At 44.0% G+C, this 24512-nt stretch overlaps 1 protein-coding gene across 1 annotated transcript in view; it reads right to left on the reverse strand.

Moving 5' to 3' along the window:
• The window catches only part of SLC37A3 (solute carrier family 37 member 3), a 44774-nt gene extending 22153 nt beyond the window's left edge, over nt 1-22621 (reverse strand). The window contains exons 1-5 of the mRNA XM_060020996.1: nt 22520-22621; nt 13221-13381; nt 11871-11979; nt 5195-5287; nt 1255-1338 (exon numbers count right to left, since the gene is read on the reverse strand). Of these exons, the coding sequence (XP_059876979.1) occupies nt 1255-1338; nt 5195-5287; nt 11871-11979; nt 13221-13309 (375 nt within the window). The 5' untranslated portion in view covers nt 13310-13381; nt 22520-22621. The remainder of the gene's footprint in view (nt 1-1254; nt 1339-5194; nt 5288-11870; nt 11980-13220; nt 13382-22519) is intronic.
• Between the last annotated feature and the right edge of the window lie 1891 nt (nt 22622-24512).

Here is a 24512-nt window from a genome sequence, read left to right on the forward strand (position 1 = left end):
TTATATGACATTCTGGAATGAGCAAAGCTATAACGACAGAAAAACAGTCAGTGCCTGCCAGAGGCCGGGGGCAGAAGGAAGGGTGGCAGTTACACAACTATACTCACTTGTCAAAATTCAGGAGTATACACTAAAAAGGGTGGGTTTATTGAGTTTAGGTACATACTTCAATTTTTCAAAAAACGTAAAAAAACAAACAAACAAGAAAGTATGTATACAGGTTTAAAAATAGTATGTATATATGTGTGGGTGAGCAGCTTGTGAATAAATAAAGTGCTTCAATCTCTGAAATAGAAAAAAGTTTTTCCCCATACACAAATGGCAGACATTGAAAAACAATAATAGAGTCTAACTAAACTCCATGCTTTCATTCAATCAACAAAAATTTATCACCAGATGCTTGTAAGCAAATAAAGATGAATCAAATATGGATCTTGCCCTCTATAGCACTCAATACACCAGCCACTGTTCCAAATGCCCCACACATAGTAACACACAGAACCCTCACTGCAACCCCAGGTGGAGGTATTCAAAAGGGGAGGCTAAAGCACACAGAAACCGTAGCTGGACACTCCCGGGGAAGGACTGAAACCCAGGCGGTGCAGGTCTGGGGAAGTCTGTGGTCTTAATCACCCCACTGCAGGCTCCTAGGGAAAGCAAGACCGACACAGAAACAAGCAGGCTGAGCAGCAGACAAGAGAAGTGCCTTCAAAGAAATCCAGGCACGGGAGCTCAGGACAGGGAAGGATGACTTCCGGGAGTGGGGCTGGTAAAGTAAGGCATAATGAAACAAGAGTCATTTGGCCAATGACTTGAAGGAGACGCTGAGTTATACTATCAAGAGCTGAACAGAGCATTCAAGGCAGGAAGAACAGCAGGAACGATAGCCGTGAGGTAGAAGGGAGCAGGATATGTTAGGGCCACAAAAGGTATTGATAGTTTGATGTGGGAGTGCAGAGAGGTGAAGCACAGGACAGACATGACTGTAGAGGCGGGCTGGGACCAGGTTCTCGGGGGCACTGGATGCCAGGCAAGTTATGCTTTGATTTTGCTGGTGACTGAGAATCAAGCAAGGGGCATGATTGAAGTCATACTTTAAGGACATACCTAAGCGAAAAGGCACAGAAGGGATTAGAACACTGAAGATTAATTTTTCTATTCTACTCTATATACAGAAGTGGGAGACTGCTTGGATTGTAAAATACCTGGCTGAGACAACAGTAATAGTAATAAGAATAACACCTTTCAACTTACCACTAATGCAGAGGAGCACATGCCAAAAGACAGAACCCATCGCAAATTAAGCCGATCCCCAACGATACCACTGATGAAAAGGCCCTAAAAATAAAGCATTTTATTTTATACCTCTGGATAACAACACAGCCTGGAAAAAGTGAAATGCATTCCAAAGCAAACAAGGCGAGGCAAACAAAACACAAAAATTAAATCTCATTCTCGTGCCTAGCCTAGCCATCTAAATCACTTTCACTAACATTTCAGGAAATGACAATTGTTTCTGCACACTATAAATACTTCATGCACCAAGACAGTACAATTCAGTGCAAATTTCCATTCTATTTGATCTCCTAACTGCCTAAGAGACTGAAAAGAAAAGAAAAAAAAAACAAAGAATAATTCTAATAAAACAAGCATACAAATATATTTCCTCTTCTAGAACAGATGAACTCCTAAAAATCAGTTACCTGCTTTCCCAAAGGGATTCCTCTTAGCCATTTGCGTTCTGAATTAAGATGTTACGTGTCCTGCAGAACAGAAGCTTTGGAGGTACATGCACTGCCTGCTTAATCTGATCCTTGGGTTTCATGACATCATGAGGCAAGGAGAGCACGGAGGCAGAGACAATAATCAGTTGAAGAGAGGCACAAATGTTCTGCCTTCTGCTCTCCTCCCACTGAGTGGCAGGAATTAAAATGCCGAGATCATGGCAGCAAGGCAGCCAAAAAGCTAAGGGCAACACACTTTAGGTTTCTTCCACAAATATGTAAAATGAATAAATGTCTTGACTAAATACCTAAATTCAGATACAAGTGTTTCTCATAAGTTGGCTACATTATAAATATAATATAGCTGTATAAATATATCTATATTAGAGAAAATTTAGATGATAAATGGCATAATAAATGTTTCTCCCTCATTACTGTCAAGCTTTCACTACATCAGAAGAGGTACCCGCAAACATTAGAGAAAAGTCTATGTTCTATAGCTCCAATTCACATGGTCTTATACTATACATAGTGGGGGGGGCGGTGGTGAAGAAAATCTCTCAATTATGTTTCAGATTAGGCAACCAATTTATTCTGTATTGCTCCAAAGGTCCACACAATACCTGGCAGTTACAGAAGGAAATGCAGCTCAATATAAAGAGCTATGATCACTGGTTTTTCATGGCATTTATCTTTTATCTCCTAAACCTATTTAATCCTATAGACAACTATTATCATCATAATTCTGTATCATCATAACTCTGTAGGTAAGGGAATTAAGTATCAAAAAAAGGTTAAATTCCATTTTGATACAAAGCTTATCATAGCTAGTTGGTGGTGGTGAGCTAGTGGTTCCATGAGACGACACAGCCTCTTCTAAGGCTGAAGGAGAAGCATCACTGGGAGTGCTCCAGCCAAAGCCAAGCGATCCTATATTGGGATTTTGTACAGAAAAGGCTGGCCTGATCATCAGAAAATCTACAAACAACAAATGCTGGAGAGGGTGTAGAGAAAAGGGAACCCTCTTGCACTGTTGGTAGGAATGTAAATTCCCGCAGCCACTATGGAGAACAGTATGGAGTTTCCTTAAAAAAATAAAAATAGGGCTTTCCTGCTGGCGCAGTGGTTGAAGAGTGCACCTGCTGATGCAGGGGACACGGGTTCGTGCCCCGGTCCAGGAAGATCCCACGTGCCACAGAGCGGATAGGCCCGTGAGCCATGGCTGCTAGGCCTGTGCGTCCAGAGCCTGTGCTCCGCAACGGGAGAGGCCACATCAGTGAGAGGCCCGGGTACCGCAAAAAAAAAAAAAAAAAAAAAAAAAAAATAGAACTACCATACGACCCAGCAATCCCACTACTGGGCATGTACCCAGAGAAAACCATAATTCAAAAAGACACATGCACCCCAATGTTCATTACAGCTCTATTTATAATAGCCAGGTCATGGAAGCAACCTAAATGTCCACTGAAAGACAAATGGATAAAGAAGATGTGGTGCATATATACAATGAAATATTACTCAGCCATAAAAAGGAACGAAATTGGGTCGTTTGTAGAGACATGGATGGACCTAGAGACTGTCATACAGAGTGAAGTAAGTTAGAAAGAGAAAAATAAACATTGTATATTAACGCATATTATGTGGAATCTAGAAAAATGGTATGGATGAACTGGTCTGCAAGGCAGAAACAGAGACACAGATGTAGAGAACAAACGTATGGACACCAAGGGGGGAAAGCAGGGGGAGAGGGGTGGGATGAACTGGGAGACTAGGATTGACATGTATACACTAATATGTATAAAATAGATAACTAATAAGAACCTGCTGTATAGCACAGGGAACTCCACTGTACAGTAGAAACTAACACAACATTGTAAAACAACTATACCCCAATTAAAAAAAAAAAAAAAAGGCTGGCCTGAGAAGCTAGGCTAAATGATCCAAGATCTGCTCCAACTACGTCTGTAAGTTTCCTCTTCAAAGAAAAGATATTCTAGTAACCGCCCAAATAAACATTTCGAGATTACTTTGGGACTTTCACCCAGCATTTCACATCACCTGCACACTTATACCTAAAAGGCTTTTTTATAACTGGACACTTTTTTTTTTTTTTTTTGCGGTACGCGGGCCTCTCACTGTTGTGGCCTCCCCTGTTGCGGAGCACAGGCCCCGGACGCGCAGGCCCAGCGGCCATGGCTCACGGGCCCAGCCGCTCTGCGGCATGTGGGATCCTCCCAGACCGGGGCACGAACCCGCGTCCCCTCCATCGGCAGGCGGACTCTCAACCACTGCGCCACCAGGGAAGCCCTATAACTGGACACATTTTAAAGATAAACAGTAAGATGCTGGGGAGAAAAGGTCAGACTGCTCCCCCGGGGGCACAGCTCCAGCTATGGCCACCACCGCTCTAATTCAGCAGCCACCACAGACACTCCCTAAGGCCAGACAGAGACTCTGGCTGCCCGATTCCAGGATACTCCCTCAGCCAGAGCTGGCCCCGGCTGTCCCGGTTCTGCTCCCAGGACGATGCCACCCTCTCACGGTTCTCCTGCTCCCTCTCAGCCTCCCTGGCCCACCCCTCATCTTCCCCACCTCGAAATACTGGAAACGCCCCAGCCCCGGCTCAGTCTTCCTACCTCCTCCCTGTCCTTATCAACTCTCCTGACCATTTTCATCCAGTCTCATAATTTAAAAAATCATCTACGGGACTTCCCTGGTGGTCCAGTGGTTAAGACTCCACACTCCCAATGCAGGGGGTCCGGGTTCAATCCCTGGTCAGGGAACTAGATCCCGCATGCATGCTGCAACTAAGAGTTCGCATGCCACAACTAAGGAGCCTGCAAGCTGCAAATTAGGAGCCCTCCTGCCGCAACTAAGAAGCCCACGTGCTGCAAGTAAGGAGCCAGTGAGCCACAACTAAGACCCAGCACGACCAAATAAATAAATAAATTTTAAAAAATAAAAATAAAAAATCATCTATATGTGAAGGGCTCTGAAATCTCCACCTACACTCAGGCCTCTGCTCTTCACGAGGTCCTCCCCGGCCGTCCTACATACACGACAAACCCCCTCCTGCCCCCCCACCCAGGCCTGGCTCTTTGCCACAGCACTTACCACCTTCAAATACACTCAGTCATTTACTTATTTACAGCATTTTGTTATCATTTGTCTCCCTTAGCTCCCACTCAAGAAGAGAAGCTTAAAAAAGAATATAAGCTTTATGAAGGAAGGGATTTCTCCTGTGATGCTCACTGATGAATCCCCTATCGACTAGAAAAGTACCTGGCACATGCTCAGCACATGCTAGGTGCTCAAAAAATATGTGTCGAATGGAGGAATAGAGGAATGGGAAGGACACAAAATATAAACTCTCCTCAGTCAGCAAATTCAAAATCCCTTGCCAACTTCATTAGGTTTGGAGTAATTTTACATTTTTCCTCAACGTAAAAGCCTAGAGTTCTGAGACTTACCACAGCATAGGAGAAGAGGAAGATGGTGTCAAGTGTTCCGAGGAAAAGAGTGGCTTCCTCTGCACTGGGAAACAAATGGTTGCTGCTCCAGATCTGCAGTCACACAAGAACTAGTCAGTCCCGCTGGTCCAAAGCACCTACACACACAACTACCACCCACCCCCGCATCACCAGGTGGTGATACTGAAAAGAGCAAATCAGCATTCTGTACATAAGGAAACACATATGCAAAAAAGGTCCACAAGGCCAAAATCATTTGCATAACACTAATATGTTATTTGCTTTTTCCCTTTAACTTTTCCATTGATGGTGCAAAAGCAGTGGTGGGTAAAACTCCTGTGCCTTAGCACGGATCAAGGTGGTTACACAACTGTACTATTATATATATATATTTTTTTAATTTATTTAGTTAGTTAGTTAGTTTTGGCTGTGTTGGGTCTTTGTTTCTGTGAGAGGGCTTTCTCCAGTTGCAGCGAGCAGGGGCCACTCTTCATCGCGGTGCGCGGGCCTCTCACTATAGTGGCCTCTCGTTGCGGAGCACAAGCTCCAGACGCGCAGGCTCAGTAGTTGTGGCTCACGGGCCCGGTTGCTCCACGGCATGTGGGATCCTCCCAGACCAGGGCTCGAACCCGTGCCCCCTGCATCGGCAGGCAGACCCCCAACCACTGCACCACCAGGGAAGCCCCACAACTGTACTATTAATCACTGTATTCTTTAACGTTGCACAGTTTAAAAAAAAACAAAGGCAATTTCACTTAAGAATGTCCTTGGCACATGCTAGACGTTCAATAAATATTTGTCGAGCAGTAAAAATTATTGATTTTATTAAATCTGGCCCCTGAGTACATTTTTTTAAATATTTCGTGTGATGCAACAGAAAATATGCATACAGCACTTATGCACACCAAAGTATGATGGCTATCTTGAGAAAACTGTCTGAGCTGCAAGCTGGAATGTCCTTTTTACTTGAAAGAGTGACTGACAAACAAACCCTAGTTATTCAGATTTGGGTATTTGGCAGATACTTCCTCAGAAAAGAATGAAATGAGCCTGTCACTTCAGGATCCATTCAAAGTACAAGACAGACAAATGGATCTTAATGCAAGTGTATAAAAAAGTTAATGAATACAGTTTCAGATTCCACATTGTAACTAACCTTTAAGAAATTGCCTCTTGTCAAATTCTCATGTAGTATCAAAGACAAATATCCACAATTAACGAAAAAGGCTATTAAAATACTTCTCCCCTTCCTACTATGTATCTGTGAAAGCCAAATTTTCTTCATATACTTTAAAGGATCAAGCTGCAAGCGACTGAATTCAGAAGCAGACATGAAAACCCACTGTCTTCTACTGAGCCAGACATGAAGAGATTTGCAAAAATGTAAATCAATGCCACTCTCCTTATTAAGTGATTTTTTTCCATTTTGAAAAAGTCATTTTTCACTAAATGTTATTTATGTTAACGTGTTATAGGTTATTTAGTTCATTTATAAATAATTTAAAACCAATGTAGTTTTCTTCAATGTCTTGGTTTTAATTTCTAAAACAGTAAGTCTCCATAAATACAAACCCATAGCTCTTTGGGGTCTGCAGACCAAAAAGGTGTTATACTAAATGATTTCTGAGATGGGTTATTATAGAAAATTTGACTTTGGAATATTAAAAAGAAAAATCACAATCGGCAACTTAAAATACACTCTACCTTTTAACAGAAAGTAAAATCCCCAAATTGTAAGAGAATATATAAAGTGTGATCCTAAAGCATTGTGACTCACTTCCATGAGGCTTAACGCCAACAGTCTTGTTACTTTCCCTCACACACTGCTTTCATGAGCGATAAGAAAGCAGCCCACACGGCTGAGACCCATCAGTATTTCAGTGTGCCAACTTGGGGCCCGAAATATCTCCAATTAGAGTCATTTTGCCACCTTCCTCTCTAACCACAATCTTTGATCCCTGATGCCATCCAGCCTCAACAGGACCCAGAATGAAGCCCTGGGGGGCACACACCAGTGTGAGGAGCTCACATTCAAGCAGCTGCTCCAAGTTTCAGGGTTTTTTTCTTTTTTTTTCTTCTCTTACTAGAAGCCACCAAAATCTCCCTGCAGGTGTGGCTGACACAAAAACTGACAGGTTTCAAAGAGCTTTTTTCTGTTTAAAATTCAGCTGAAATACACTTCTGACTGCCTACTTAACAAGTGTAAACAAACCCCAAAACTAAAAAAAAAAAAGCAGGACTAACAAAAAGATCCAGAAAATAGGATAAAAGAGAAAAGGCTAGCAAAGAAAGTTAACATCAATAATACAGCTATACGAACAGGAGAGAAGATGACTGTCTTCAGGAAAACTGTGTGAGTCGCAAGCTGAAAAGTCATTTTTACTCGTAAGAGTGACCGACAGACAAACTCTAGTTATTCAGATTTGGGTATCTGGCAGATATTTCCTCAAAAGAGAATGAAATGAACCTGAAGGTCATCAACAAAGTGACTTTAAGGTGCTCAAATCTCACCCGCTGGCCTGCACATATGCACAATTGCCATGTGAAAGGACCGGCCTGTACGTGTGGAGGTCTTTCTTGTGTTGTCAGGGGAGGGCCTGCATTAAGCTACGACAACCGCTACACACTGGGGCACTTCCAGGAAACACAAAAGGTCACAGTGTGGGTTTCCTAAGTGAGAATGTTTATCACTGAACTATAGCTATGCATGGGGGTGGGGAAACTGACACGAAAGCGCTTCCTGAAGCGGCGCTCGGAGGAAGCTGAAGCTGACTTGTGTTCAGGGGTCAGGTATCTGTTGCTGTGAGAATCTGAGTAAGAGCAGCTGTGGCCGAGGTTGAGCTGGAATGTTGAGGGCACCTTGACTCCTGCTTTCCTCTCCTGGAGAGAAGTTTAGACTCTTACACTATTCCCTACACCCTGGAAGGACTGTGCTGTCTGGAGAGTTATGACTTTTTAACTTAATGGAACAAATTTTTGTTCACAATTTTCAATCAAGTTGTCCTCAAATCTTAGATTCGACCATTTCCTCTTCGTTATCTATAAACAGAGATTTTATATCATGATCTCTTACTATGTCCAATGTTTGCCCATGTCAGTGGGATCCATTATAAAATCTCAAGGTATACAGACTGGGTCTGTTTAATTTTTTTGTAAAGCACCTAAGATAGCTATGCATAAACATGAAAGCTATAATAAGCACTTTTTGAGGATGCTGTTTAGGGCACTTAAGAAATGTTAAAAAACATATAAACAAAATGTTTTTTAGAGTTGACTCATTTTACGTATATTTCCGGTTCTAAGAACGTTTCCACTTTGGACAAGAAAGTAAGTCTCCAAAGGAAGCTAGAGTTAAGATAGTTACAGACCCAGAAGCACAGGAGTGAAAGGTACATACTGCCCTAGCCACTCTGCTCCCAGCAGCAGGCTTCAGGAAAGAAAAAACCTGGATTTTAAAGTCTACAGAAGGGAGTGGAAGGTTGGCACTGCTCTCTATGAGGGCAGGTATGGAAATACAAAGACCTCCAAGATAAGTCAGAACCCAACTTCTACATAATCAATCCATCCAAGCTACTGAGTACATAGTTCTGAAAGATCAGAATGGTGAAACCTACTTCAATAAGCAGCAATTAGAATAAGTAAGTAAGTAAATATCTTAGCAGGAAAATTAATGCAAGTTCAACACAAGGTAATAATGTGACACGGTCACTGGCAGGAAAGAGTTACCATAGCAGACCTGATATGTACCCTTAACAAGGCCTACTTGAAAGGCTGGCCCCTGGAAACTTGGATCTTGGGAGGGTTCCCATCATTCCCTGCTAAGAGTGGCTCCCTGTACCTAAACTGTCTGTCCAAACAATATGGTTTGTGCTGAACACCTGCTTTCCTTATGGGAATGTGGAATTTTCATATGTGCCAGGCAGAGGGTGCCTACATGACTAGCCCCAGTAAAAACCCTGCCACCAAGTCTCTAATGGGCTTCCCTAGTAGACAACATCTCACCGGAGCTGTCATGACTTGCTGCTGGAAAAATTAAGCACATCCATATTATTGCACTGGAAAGGGACTCTTGGAAGGTTTTGCCTGCTTTCCTCTAGACCTTACGCTATGTGCTTTTCCCTTTGCTGACTCTGCTCGGTATGCTTCACTGTAATAAACCACAGTTTTGAGTCATATGCTGAGTCCTATGAGTCCCCCTAGTGAATCATCAAACCTGGGGGTGGCGCTGGGGATCTCCAACCCAGTCACCTAAAAAACAAAGGCTGTATAACCAGAAATTCAGTGCCTAAATCAAATCCTATTATTCTATATATTGGTCAGCCTGTACCTGAAAGAGCATATTTAGTGCTCTGTGTCACTAAACTACAGCCGAAGGAGCAGGGATGTTTTGCCTCAACATGAGAAATTTAGGGAGACGGATTTTCCTCAAATATTTAACAGGCTGTCCTACAGCACGAATCAACTTAGTATGCACAGCTCAGGATAAAACCTAAGATCAAAATTAAACAGCAGAACACTCTTACCTCACTATAAGAAAGAACTTCCTAATAATGAGAGTTAAATAAAAATGTAATCGTCCACCTAGAAAACAGGGAGTTTCTTCTCCCTGAAGTATTAAATCAGAAGCTAGGTGGTCATCTGTCAATAATGACAAAGAAGGATTCTATACCATTTGAGAGGTTAGGGCATATGATCTCTCTAAGGCCACTTCACCTTGAGGGTCTGTGACGAGTCAGTTAGTGATCATTCAGACGTAGTTACCGTGCACACAACACTGGTCAAGGCTCCGTCAAGAAATGTAGCTGTCTAGTCTTAACAGCCTCCCTTTTAAAAGTCCTTGATTAAAAAAAAAAAAGTCCCTGATAACTTCAATTCCAGAAAAATTGTTCAAGAGCATTTCCACTACAATGTCAGCTCCATGAGGACAGGCTCTTTTCTTTTTTTAATCCTCTAGGCTTTTATTGATTGACTGATTGATTGATTGTATCCTCAGTGCAAGACAGACTGAATAAGCAATTGACTGAATAACTTATTTAAACTTCAGGGTATATTCATATAACCTTCGAATCTCTGTCAATTTTGAATTGGTCCAAATAGGGAAAATAATTTTTAAGAAATAAAAATGTGGGGCTTCCCTGGTGGTGCAGTGGTTAAGAATCCCCCTGCCAATGCAGGGGACACGGGTTCGAGCCCTGGTCCAGGAAGATCCCACATGCCGCGGAGCAACTAAGCCCCTGTGCCACAACTACTGAGCCTGCGCTCTAGAGTCCGTGAGCCACAACTACTGGGCCCGTGGGCCACAACTACTGAAGTCCATGTGCCTAGAGCCCGTGCTCCGCAACAAGAGAAGCCACTGCAATGAGAAGCCTGCGCACCACAACGAAGAGTAGCCCCCACTCACCGCAACTAGAGAAAGCCCACGTGCAGCAACAAAGACCCAACGCAGCCAAAAATAAATAAATATTTTAAAAAGTGCAAAGCATATTAACATATACCTATAATTCCACATAAGTAGAGCTCAAACAACATAGTAAAGTTTGACAGGTATGGATTTTTGTATTGAGATATGGCATCATAAAGAATAGCATCTCCAGGACTTCCCCGGTGGCGCAGTGCTTAAGAATCCGCCTGCCAATGCAGGGAACACGCATTCGAGTCCTGGTCCGGGAAGATCCCACCTGCTGCGGAGCAACTAAGCCCGTGCACCACAACTACTGAGCCTGCACTCTAGAGCCCATGAGCCACAACTACTGAAGCCGCCGAGCCAAGAGCCCATGCTCCACAACAAGAGAAGCCACCGCAATGAGAGGCCCGTGCACCACAATGAAGAGTAGCCCCCACTTCCCGCAACTAGAGAAAGCCTGCACGCAGCAATGAAGACCCAACGCAGCCAAAAACAAATAAATTTATTTAAAAAAAAGAATAGCATCTCCATTCCAAATAGTCATCAAAGAATTTACTTGGTCCAAAATGAATATAAGAGGGAATTCCCTGGAGGTCCAGTGGTTAGGACTTGGCACTTTCACTGCCAGGGCCTGGATTCGATCCCTGGTCGGGGAACTAAGATCCCGCAAGCCACACGGCACAGCCAAAGAACAAAAACAAAACAAACAAACAAAAATGAATATAAAACTGGATACAGACTCCCTGACTTCAAGTCACTTAAACAAGATAAAAACAAGTGAAATGATTATAAAGTACATAAGTACCTCGACATTAAACTATGTAATATGCAGTGCATATTACAGTGCACAGTTCAGGAGGGGAAAAAAATCAGCAGAAGCTGGGAAAAAAATTTGATAGAAAAAGTGGCATTTTATCTTGACACAAAGGAAAAAGCAAAATTTAGATGGGTGTAAGGAAGGTGAAAGATCATACAAAAGAATACAGGCAAAATCTCAAAGGCAGAAATGAGCATGGTACTTGTGAAACTCGATGAAAAAACCAGCCTAGCCAGAATTGTGTGATTTCAAAACAGTGAGAAATAAGTTGGTTGAAATGGTAAAACAGACCTGAATCAGGGCAAGCTAAGAAATCAGGCAGAATAGTTTGGATTTTATGCCATAGGAAATAGTAAGCCATCCTAAGGATGAATGAAACAAAACAGAACTTAGAAGAATTTATGGGTGGGCGTGGTTCCCTTCTTAAATCCACCCCAGCATTTCGTTCCGCTTACCTCTACCGGCAGTTCAATTGACTTGTTAAAAGCACTTGGGGTCCACTGCTTAGAGATACTGACTTTGACATTGCTAAATGTTTTTCTTGACGCGTGGAGCAACGAGTAACTACAAAAGAGAGAAGAAAGACAGCTGAATGAAAGAAAAACAGATTCAATAAAATCACAGATATATTCCCATTTGTTTTATACAACTTGGAATTCTTCTTTTAAAAAAGAGAAATTCAGAAAGAAAGAGAGAGAGAGGGAAAGAGGGAGGGAAGAAACTGCTTTATAAGAACTATCCACTGAAACACTCTCTGCTAAGCAAAGAAACAATTGACTTGTCTTCTTCAGTATGAGCCCCCATGTTCACTCATAACATGTCTCTGGACCTAGAAGATGGAGATGTGATGGACTGCAACCCCTTTAAATCATGGTTGCAGTTCTGTAAAGGATTTTAAGTCTTTACCAACCACTGGCCACTCATTGCACTAGCCATTCAGTGGCTTTTTACTTGGGGCCTGTCTTTTCCTCATACTGTTGCCTCCCTCAACCCCTCACAAATGGATTTCCCCTAAAGCAAGCATCCAAAATTACCTATCAACTCCTACATAATTAGAAAACCATTTTCCTAGTTTCTGCCTTAAAAATAAAACAACCATCATCATCATTTGCGGTGGCTTCAATAAAGATTAATTATAAATAAAATGTATTCAGAAGAAATAATCAAAATAGTTGAGTCACAGGGTTATGAAAAACGTGCCCTTAACACCAAAGAGCCTGGCTGAAGTCATCTATAGACCACTAAAGAGAGCCACTGAAGGCCACTGAGTCAGACATGGACGATTCTTCTGGTCGGGCTCTCACACGAGTGACCGAAGTTCCTCAAAGAGGTCTCCTACCATCTTTACTGCTCAAGGAGGCACAGAGCATTCCCTGAATACACACATCCTTTGTTCGCAAGCTCCTGGTTTTAACAATTAAAGGACTTTATGTTAGAGCAAGGTTTTTCAATCACAGCAGTATTGATATTTTGGGCCCCCCAAATTCTCTATTGTGGGGGGCTGTCCCGTGCACTGCAGGATGTTTAGCAGCATCCCTGGTCCCAACCCACTAGATCCAAGTAGCACCCCTTCCCCCAGCGTGACAACTAAAAATGTCTCCAGACATTGCCAAATATAGGCAAGACAACCCTCGAGAACCACTGTATTAGAGCTATCATAAAGTACTGCAGAAGGACTAGCTGGTCCAGCTCATGATTAGCCCAGGCCAATCACTGCATTAAGCACTTGACATGCAATAAATAGCTCCTGCAAAAGGAAAACAAGGACAAGAACAACAAGAGAAGAGTTTCAGTGGTCCACTTACCTGAAGAAGGTGAGCAGGAACACCACCACATGATGGTGGCTGAACTGGGAGAGCAGAGCTCCTCTTTGAAAAATATTTGGCCAGGCCATGTTCCTCCTGACCCTCCTTCTCACCTTGACCTTAAAGTCTGGACAGTGAATGGTTTACATCATTTCTTCTTTCTGGAAAAACAAAACACATTATTAACATTACTCATAATAGGCATATTATCCAAAAACAGAATTATTTAGACTTACAACCTGTCACTGTATAATCAGGCCTAGAAAAAAAAAATTACGTGGATTAGTTGACACCAAAAAACTAGATTGATAATTATGTTTTATAGCTATTAACTAGTCCTTTAAAAAGAAATCCTTGGGGCTTCCCTGGTGGCGCAGTGGTTAAGAATCCGCCTGCCTATGCAGGGGACACGGGTTCGAGCCCTGGTCGGGGAAGATCTCACATGCCGCAGAGCAACTAAGCCCGTGCTCCACAACTACTGAGCCAGCGCTCCAGAGCCCGCAAGCCACAACTACTGAAGCCCGCGCACCTAGAGCCGGTGCTCCGCAACAAGAGAAGCCACCGCAATGAGAAGCCCGTGCACCACAACGAAGAGCAGCCCCCACTCGAAGAGTAGCCCCAGCTCGCCACAAGTAGAGAAAGCCTGCGCGCAGCAACAAAGACCCAACACAGCCAATAAATAAATAAATAAATAAATAAATTTATTATTTAAAAAAAAAAGAAATCCTTGATGAAAGATTACCTCCTAACAGAACGAACTCTCATACAAACTGATAAGAAAATCACTAATTCTGACTGGAAAATGAGCAACAGAAATGAACAGACAACTCAGAAGAAATGAAATGGCTATTAAACTTATCAAATAAGAGTTCCAATCTCATTAGAACATAAGAAATGCTAATTATGGTAACAAAAAAAGTTTGCATAGTTAAAAAAGACTGTGCTCAATGCAGCTCAAGGTCTAATGATCCTGAACTCTCATACACTTGCTGATGGAAGCGAAAAGTAACACAATTTATAGGAAGACGATCCGGCCATATGAATTGAGAGCCTTTGACACAAAAATTCAATTTCCAGGGATTTATTCCTAAAGAAATACAAGATGCATTCAGCTCTATACACAAGGGTAGTTTTCACAAAAAGTCGGAAGAGCTCTCTTATATGAAGAAATGAACTTTGTGCCAGTCATAAAGGAACAGGGGAAAGAGACAGGGCCACACCTCTGCCATCTCTTTCCACTTCCTCTCACCTCTCCTCTGTCCTCTCGGAAAGCCACATCCACACTCTGACACCAAGACTAATGAAGCATAAAGTAAGCACCTACACTTAATGTCTCCAGGTATGAGTCTGCAGAAACAACCTAAATATGCAATAAGAGGGGAATAATTAAACAAATTATGGTATATCCAAATGGCTGAATATTTTATCATTTGACATGATGATTAAGACTTTATAATAACATGAGTAAATGGCAAGTGAAACGTGTAGGATATGACTTATAATCAACTGAACTCTACATTTACATAATATTTACAAGTAAACAGGAAATATATAGTTCTCTCTAGGCAGCGGGATTATGGGTAATTTTACTTTTCTATATATTTTCCTAAAAATTCTACAATAAACATGTATTTACTTTTATAATCAGGAGAGAAAACATCCACAGCATTGTAAAAGTCCTATAGTTTATCTGCATATTAGGAAAAAATAAAATTAAATTAACAGGGGCTTCGCTGGTGGTGCAGTGGTTAAGAATCCGCCTGCTAATGCAAGGGACATGGGTTCAAGCCCTGGGAAGATCCCACATGCTGCAGAGCAACTAAGCCCGTGCACCACAACTACTGAGCCCGTGCTCTAGAGCCCGCGTGCCACAACTACTGAGCTCATGTGCCACCACTACTGAAGCCTGGACGCCTAGAGCCCGTGCTCCGCAACAAGAGAAGCCACCACAATGAGAAGCCCATGCACCACAACGAAAAGTAGCTCCCGCTCGCCGCAACTAGAGAAAGCCTGTGTGCAGCAATGACGACCCGACGCAGCCAAAAACAAATAAATTAAAAACAAAAACAGGGCTTCCCTGGTGGTGCAGTGGTTGAGAATCCGCCTGCCGATGCAGGGGACACAGGTTCGTGCCCCGGTCTGGGAAGATGCCGCGGAGCGGCTGGGCCCGTGAGCCATGGCCGCTGAGCCTGCGCGTCGGGAGCCTGTGCTCCGCAACGGGAGAGGCCACAACAGTGAGAGGTCCGTGTACCACAAAAAAAAAAGCTTTAAAAAAAATTAAATTAACAAAATACCTTGTATGATAAACATACTACAATAATAGTCAAGGTAGGAGACAAACTCAAAAGCTTCCAGCACTAAAATTAGTGAATCACAGGACTTTGCCCAAGGCTGTGTTCCCTGTAACTGCTATTTATACTCCTGTTCTCTATCACAATTTATACTACTGACTGGTAGATGAACCCAAAACCTTAAATGCTGAGAGACCCAGATGAAAGGCCATTCTTTTTGTTTGTTTGTTTGTTTGTTTTTGCAGTACACAGGCCTCTCACTGTTGTGGCCTCTCCCGTTGCGGAGCACAGGCTCCGGACGCGCAGGCTCAGCGGCCATGGCTCACAGGCCCAGCCGCTCCGCGGCATGTGGGACCTTCCCGGACTGGGGCACGAATCCATGTCCCCTGCGTCGGCAGGCGGACTCTCAACCACTGCGCCACCAGGGAAGCCCTGAAAGGTCATTCTTGAAACTTTTGGATAAAAGATACAAAGTTGAGATGGCTAAAGTTATATAAACATTATAGCTGATTCACTTACTGGCTGTGAGCCCTTGGACACATCAATCTCTCTGAAGCACAGACTGTCATGTGTAAAATGGCCTCTCTCTTCTGGGACCAAAATAAACAATGCATGTAAGGTATTAAGATAATTATTTTAGCCACTGATCTGCCCAGGGTTAATCCCACATCAGGAGAATATAGTTAATTTCACATAATCATTCTCCTTGAAAAATGTTAAAACAAAATTATGAGCCAAGTAAGACAACAAATTTCCACTCACAAAATGTAAATAAACTTTCTGTCTGTAATTCCAGGAAGTTACAAACCTGAGAGCTACTAGTGTTACTGCTAAATTTACCTCTATCCCCCAAATTAAACATGACACCCAAGTGAAACAACTCAAAGTTTTAACCATTCTTTATAAATCATAGCTCTTTGACCTGAACACACTCACAACTCAAAACACTGTACTGAATACTTCAGAAAAGGTTGTGGGTTATGAAATTCTATAATTAATTAGGTAAGAGAATAATTCCAAAAATGTATGCTCCAACAGATTGGAATTACTTGCTTTGGCAATAATGGTTGTGGATTTCAGGCCTGTACAGTTACATTAATGGTGCTAAATGACTACCAAGCTGTTTGAGACCATCTGGATTTAGTTTCTAAATAAACCACCTTTTCCTTAGCTACAGTGACAGGGAAGAAAATGCTTAATAAGTTCAATGGGAAAAGAGTTTAAACATTCATCTGATGTTGGCAGAATGCCATTTAAAATGAATACTATTATAACATCTGGTCCTATATAATTATAATCATTAATAATAATACCTTGCATTTATATGTCCTACATCACAGAAGTGATTTCTGATCATCTGTGAGCTCTGGAGCCCTGCAGAAGCACAGAGTTTTTGCCAAGTCCAACTCTATTAAGCACATCCTACTTTTAGACCATTTTCTTTCCGGCTCTGAATACAGACTGAACAAATGTCTAACATTTTTCAAGCGTATGTAAATGCTGTTATAATTAATAAAACCAAAATTCATTTTAAGTGTTTCTGAATAGAAGCTTGTCATTTAGTATTTTCTTAATCCATGGATACTAAATATACAACTGTCATGTGAGAACAAGAATGACCTTAAAAAAAAAAAAAAAAACTTATAAAAAGTAAGATCCCTGCCATCAAAAAGGATGCAGAACCATTGAGCCTTATTCTACTTTTCAAGACTAGTTCATGATCATTAACTCATCTGACTTGTAAGAAGCTTTCTGAGATCCTATAGGATCACCCACACAATATACTTTCCAGGATGAACACTCCATATTGTGTGATGGAGGCTAAATAAAAAGATGGCTTCACACGTGACACGCCCAGGCAGAGGGCAATCTCCCCCTTATAAACACTGCCTTGGAATATAAAACATTCCCCAAATTTCACTTTCCATACATATTTAGAGTCCATTCCAACTCAAAATAGTAAGATTTAAAGCTGTCTTGTAGGGACTTCCCTGGTGGCACAGTGGTTAAGAATCCGCCTGCCAATGCACGGGACACGGGTTCAATCCCTGGTCCAGGAAGATCCCACATGCTGTGAAGCAACTAGGCCCATGCGCCACAACTACGGAGCCTGCGCTCCACAGCCCGTGCTCCAGAGCCCGCGAGCCACAACTACTGAAGCCTAGACGCCTAGAGCCCATGCTCCGCAACAAGAGAAGCCACCGCAATGAGAAGCCCACGCACCGCAACAAAGAGTAGCCCCGGCTCACCGCAACTAGAGAGAGCCCATGCACAGCAACGAAGACCCAACGCAGCCCAAAATTAATTAATTATTTAAAAATAATAAATAAATAAAGTTGTCTCGTATTATGAACACTTTGGGGGAAACAGACTGTGGAGTGGAAAGGGGAGAGACTGGCAGAAAGGAGATCACCTGCCACCTCCATTTCATCGGACCCATCCTCACCCGACCCCCACTGTAAAGAAATGCTCTCTGGAAATGGAGAGAAGCAGTTAATCTACTTCTCCATACTATGACCCTGTTCTGCGAGTTCTTGCCTTTCCTACCCTGGCGGACTCCTGCCTGCCCCCAGATAACACTGCTTCCTCTGGGGTCTCTCAGCGAGAAGCAATCTTCCTTTTCACAACCACTCTTCCTCCTTGTGAGACCCCAGCTTCTCCGAAGCTCCTGGGCCTCGCTGCCCACTGCCCTTCACAGCCGTTGTCTCCTGGTCACCTGCTGTCCCCCCTCTGCTCTGTCTCATGTCAACACCCAGATGGGTCCTCTTCCCACCAATCTTTTCCTCTATCCCACAAGCAAAACCCACTCCGTGGTCAAAACCTGGCCCGTGTCATCTACTAAGCAGTAAGTGCATCACCTCCCAAACTGCATTTCAAACATCTTGCTTTGTCTCCTTCCAGAAAACTGCTTACTTCATACTCCCCACTCCAAAGTCATTTTATCTCAGCAAGCTCCCAATTAGGTCACCTCCCCATTTTTTCCCTTCATCCATGACCCTCCTCCTGTCCTCATTCCCTTCTTTCCCAACTTAGAATCTGCACTATCTCCCTTATGGGCCTTTTTTTCCTCGCTTGCCTCTGGCCTCCTCCCCTGGGCCCAAGTGGTTGACTTTCGCCAGAGAAAAATCAAAGGAGCGGGCTGGTTTCACTTTTCAGATTCAAAGCCACAAACCTCAAAGGGCATGCAGCTCTGCCCAGCAAGTCCACACTTGCCTAAGGACCTGCTTTCTCAACATCTAAGATAACCACTTACACTTCTCTCTCTAAACTTCCAAGATCTCTGTCCCCTTCATCTGGTACCATGGCTTTCTGCCTATGATTCCCAGAGCGCCAGCTCTAACTCAGACCCTCCAGGGCTCCCAGCGGCACAGCCAACCAACCACTTGAGAGCCCTCCTTGGAACTAAAAGACAATTTCACAATTCTTCACTTCCTCCCTCCACACCCATTCGTCCCCAGCACTGCCCTCACAAGATGGTACCACCAAGGCAACTAACACTTAGCCCTCATTTCTCCTTTCCTCTCAGCTTCCACATCCAACCCATTACTAAATCCAGTCCTTTTCACCCCAAAATTCAGCCCAAATCCATCCTCTTCTCTCCATCCCCACAGCCACTACCAAGGTCAACCACCCACATCTTCTACCAAGCCTAGTGCAACAGCCTCCGGCAGGGTTTCACTATTTTACATCTAGCACACACACCAGCCCCCTGCTGCCCATCACTCTTCACACATCAGCCAGAAACATATCTTAAAACATAAATCAGCTGTCATTCTTCTGCTTAAAATGCCTTCTTCACTGTTTCCTAAGACTCATATAAAACCACAAGAGTTTTGCCATGGCCTCCAAAACCTGTATGCAGTAGATGCTATACACATACGGTAGAAAGTTCAAAGGGTATATACACGGTGACACCTCCCTCCCTGTTCTCACCTCACCTGGGGTTCCTACCATTGCTTCTGCATTCTTGCAGAATGGTAGAAAGTTCAAAGGGTATATACACGGTGACACCTCCCTCCCTGTTCTCACGTCACCCGGGGCTCCTACCATTGCTTCTGCATTCTTATAGAATGGTAAAAAGTTCAAAGGGTATATACACAGTGACACCTCCCTCCCTGTTCTCATGTCACCAGGGGCTCCTACCATTGCTTCTGCATTCCTGCAGAATCTGCACCTGTGCGTGCATTCCAGGCGTAGCCCCACACTCACACATACACAAACGGGAGCATACAACACACACTATCCTGCACTATTTTTTCTCTTCCCTTATCAGAGGGTGGAGGTCCACCCCATCTGCACCTACAGAGCTGCCGCAGTCCAGTCTCCTGCGTGGGGCTAGCCATTTCCTTCTCCTCTGTGCCCCCCTTGCTCCACCCCCCACCAGCATCACTCCTCCACACGGCTACCATCTCCCTAGCACCCAATCCCTTTCTTGCCCCTGAACACACCAAGCCCTTCCTTGCTTTGGGACTTCGCATTTGCTCTTCTGTTGTCTGACATGCTTTCCTCCTGGTTCTTTGCAAACGGCTTGCTCTTGCCTTTCCCTGGCTCAGCCTCAAGTGTCATCCGCTAGAGTGGCTGCCTGAATCGTCCTATCTAAAATGGGCTCCCTCTGTTACTACCTCTCCCATCTCCATCTGCTTTTTCCCTTCACAGCATTTCTCCCAATCTCATTATCTGCTTTAATTGTTCACATGTTTATTGTTCATCTGTAAGTTCCACATCTGTCTTAACACCACAGCTATAACCCCAGGGCCTAGTAGAGCATTTAGAATGATCAGTAAAGATTTTCTGAATGAATGAATGCTTTGACTGATGGCTGACACTGAATGCTTTCAAAGTGCCAGGCCCTGTGCTAGGTACTTACCATGTGCCATTGCATTTAGTTCTCACCATATCTTACAGATAAAAAAATGGATTTTAGAAAGTAATATCTCTTAGGAGGTGAAAGGAGCATTCAAACCCAGACCTGACCCTAGACCCTACGTTATACTGTGTAAGAGGGAAGGTTAAAAGGTTAAAATATCCCAAGTTGGGTAAAACACAGTAATTAAAAATATCACACATTAAACATGGAAGTATAGATGCAGGATGGAAAAAAAGCACCTTATTAGTAACTGTGGTTCTCGCACACACTTAAATAAGAAGGGCAATTACTTCACTCCCTAGACTTCAGTTTTTATGTTTGCAAAGTAAAATGATTATGTATACTCAGTATAAAGAGGCAGGGAGAAAAGTACTAAATGGATAGTTGAGCTCACCTATTGTGACAGTTGTGCATTCTGTAATTTACACAAGTATCTTTTTTATCCCACATGACCTCATTTGAGGTCGTTTCCCTGTATCATGTAAATCCTTTTATTCGAAACTCAAGTCTTCCTGTAATTTGTCTCTCTTCTTAAATTGTTCCTTACCACAGATGTAAAATACCTAGCACTTTTCTGTAAAATTCTCTCAGGGTTCCCCAAACCACGTTCTTCCTACCTATTCTGAACATATTCCAAAGACAACAGTTTTCAAGATAAAAATCTTTCCCTCTCCTAGACAAAGGACTTATACTCAAGTTAATGGTCATTGCTCTGACATCTCCTAACCACTGGTGAACAAGACAAATCAGAACCTGAGACAATGACTAATACACTGGATCCTGACAGCTAGTGAGCAATAAGACAGTGCACCGACTTTGAGCTTATGAAAGTATCATTTCAGGGTTATTTTCTGATGCAGAGACCAGGTATCAAAGATTAATATAAGATTGTCATCTGAAGCCACAACATGGCCCACACAAAGGCATGAAAGTTCCAGTTGGAATTCAAGACCCTCCACTTAACTTCTTTGAGTCTCAATTTCCTCACTGAAAATTAAATGAGACAATTTATCTAAGTACAGCACCTGGGGCTTCCCTCGTGACGCAGTGGTTAAGAATCCGCCTGCCAATGCAGGGGACATGGGTTCGAGCCCTAATCCGGGAAGTTGCTCCGTTGCCGCGGAGCAACTAAGCCCGTGCGCCACAACTCCTGAGCCTGTGCTCTAGAGTCCGTGCTCTGCAACCAGAGAAGCCAATGCAATGAGAAGCCCGCGCACCGCAACGAAGAGTAGCTCCCGCTCGCCGCAACTAGAGAAAAGCCCGCACGCATCAATGAAGACACAACGCAGACAAAAATAATTTTTTAAAAAAGACCCAACGCAGCCAAAAATAAATTAATTTAGTAAGTAAGTACAGTGCCTGGCATACAGCAAACATTCAACAAATGGGAAAAAAAAGAATTCAACCATCAAAACGCTGAAGAAAGAAGGTGGCCATTAAAAATCATATTTTGCTCACCCCAGGAACTCCCTACAATCCTTTCAGTAAGTTATCAGGAGATCGCCTAGTTTCTGGAAACACCAAAAACCCTGTGGACACGTTCCCATAATCCCGTGAGACGTGAGAATAAACAGACCACATTGTGCACACAAGAATACTGAGTTAATGACGAAAAAGCGATCAGATAAATTCCTGACCGAGACCGTGGTAGTTACCAAAAGGCAAAGCCCAGTTATTCCACTAAGACCCTTCTCCCTCTGTGGCCTCACTACATCCTCTCCAAAAGCCTGCCCGCCCTACCTGTGAGGTACCCTTCCACCTGGTCTAGACGACAAACCCTTTTCTTGCACAGGCGCCCCCGCCACCGCGCTGGCGTGGGGCCCGGCCGCCGGCTCTCCCCGGAGGCCCTCCCGACCCTCCCGCTCCCCTCCGCTACGGTACTCGCCGGCCCGCTACGGTACTCCGCCGGTCCCGGAGCACCTGGGCGCCGAGGAGCCAGGCCCAGCGTGGACGGAACGAGGGGTGGCCGGCCTTGCCCGCGGCGCCACACCCACCGGCCGCCACCTTCTGCCTCTCCGCCCCGTCCCCTCGTCGCCTGGAAGCTCCTCGGACCTGCCCTCGCCTGCGGCGCCCCTCACCCCCGCCCCAAGCCGGGTTCCGGCCCTTCTCGGCTCGGGCCCGGCGCGTCGCCGCTCGCGCACCCGAGTCCGCAGTAGCAGTCGCACTCCGGCCGGCCGACAGCTCCTCTCGCTCCGCCACGCCCGCAAGCTTACCACTCCCACCGCCACCTCACCGGCGCCGCCGCGGCCAGGATTTCCGGGCATTCACGTGACCCGTCGGTACCCGAGGCATGCTGGGAGTTGTAGTCCGACCGCGCGGCTTTACCTGAGGGCCACTGGGCAGGGAGGGGAGGGGGAGGGGAGGGGGAGGGGAGGGGGAGGGGAGGGGACTGGAAGAGAGGGAGGAGAGGGAGGGGAGGGGAGGGACAAGGGAGGGACAGGGGAGGGGAGGAGGAGAGGGAGTGTCGGCTTCCAGACGCCGCCAGAGGCCTGGGTGGACCCGGCAGCTCCGCGGGGGAAGTGGGGGTCGGAGGGACGGACACCAGCCAGGACTGTTGGGAAAGAAGCAGTGCGGGAGAGAGAAGATATAATCTGGGAAAAAATTATGTATATATAAATCATCTTTTTTTTAAAAAAACCTTTATTCTGCATTTTGTTTTGAGAGAAAGAAACGCGCTGCCAGGTGTGCTACTGACCTGCCAGGAGGGCATAAGCTTTAAATTTTTGTTGAATTAAATACAGTTGCCCATAAGGACAGGGCTATTAGTCTGTCGGTATAATTCACTGTTGTACATCCCACCCCCATCACCCAAACAAATAAATGAGTGTTAAGATCCTGGCAACCTCAAGCAAAAACTGAAGGCCTCCAATAAAGATGTAAAAAAAAAAAAAAAAACTGAAAGCCTTACAACACACGACTCTGAAAAAGGGTCTTTTGCCCTCCCGGGCTCTCTTTCAACTGCTAGGGGGAAAATAAATAAATAAGTCTTTCAACTCGGAAAACCTGTCCACAAAGATAGCAGATTAGAAAACAGTTTTATTATTGAATACGCTTTGAATCAGACTGTAACGCACATCACATGCAACGCGCTAAGAGGTAACAAAGGAAGAAAGGAATCTCCCCCTTACATTGCCAGGCAAACACTACCCACTCCTGGCAAGTTCTCAGATAATCACTACTCCTCAAGTGAGAGCACTCGACTGGACCTTATGTCACAAATATTTCTCCTAACTTTATCATGGTCACTGGGGAGACCACCGGAGTTGGCTTATCCAGAGAACTTCTCACACCTTTAGGACAAACAAACTTTTCACACCTTTAGGACAGGAGATGGTTTTGCAAATTGGAGCAAGGCCCCCACGGAAGTTAGCCTCCCATCCTGCCACAGGAACTGGGAGTTAGGGGCAATAGCTCCCTGGATGTTTGAATTTCAAAAGATGGCTCCCAGGTCCTGGAGGAAACATTCCAGAGTTGTGAGACCGGCAGAGGTTATTTAGCCGTTCTAAAGATATACATATATTCGAAAAGGACAGAAATTTTGAAAGAAAAAGGAGGGAGGGGGGTCCTCTTCCCTTATTTTCAACAAGGAGAATTAAGTCTCTTATTTTTAATTTGTATTTGCCTTTACACAATGCAGGGGTAGTTTTGTTTCCAGTCATCAGAGGGTGTGGCTGGGGAAATGTGATATTATGGGGAGCAACCATAAATCAACCAGACCAGGCGTTTCACACTTATTGTAAAAAACAAATTGTGGACAATTATTCAACTTTAAAAGAATGAAATTATGACACATGCTACAACATGGATGAACCCTGAAAACATTAAACTAAGTGAGATAAGCCAGGCACAAAAGGACACTTACTGTATGATTCCACTTGTATGAGGTACGTAGGGTAATCAAATTCATTGAGACAGAAAGTAGAATAATGGCTACCAAGGGCTGGGGGGGAGGGGAAATGGGAGTTATTGTTTAACAGGATATAGAGTTTCAGTTGGAGATGATGAAAAAGTTCTGGAGACAGACGGTGGTGATGGCTGCACAGCAATGTGAATATATTTAAGACCACTGGATGATACACACAAAAATGGTTAAAATGGTAACCTATATATATTGTGAGATATATGTGTATATAT

Source organism: Delphinus delphis, chromosome 9 (genome assembly GCF_949987515.2).
Source record: "Delphinus delphis chromosome 9, mDelDel1.2, whole genome shotgun sequence".
Taxonomy (NCBI): domain Eukaryota; kingdom Metazoa; phylum Chordata; class Mammalia; order Artiodactyla; family Delphinidae; genus Delphinus; species Delphinus delphis.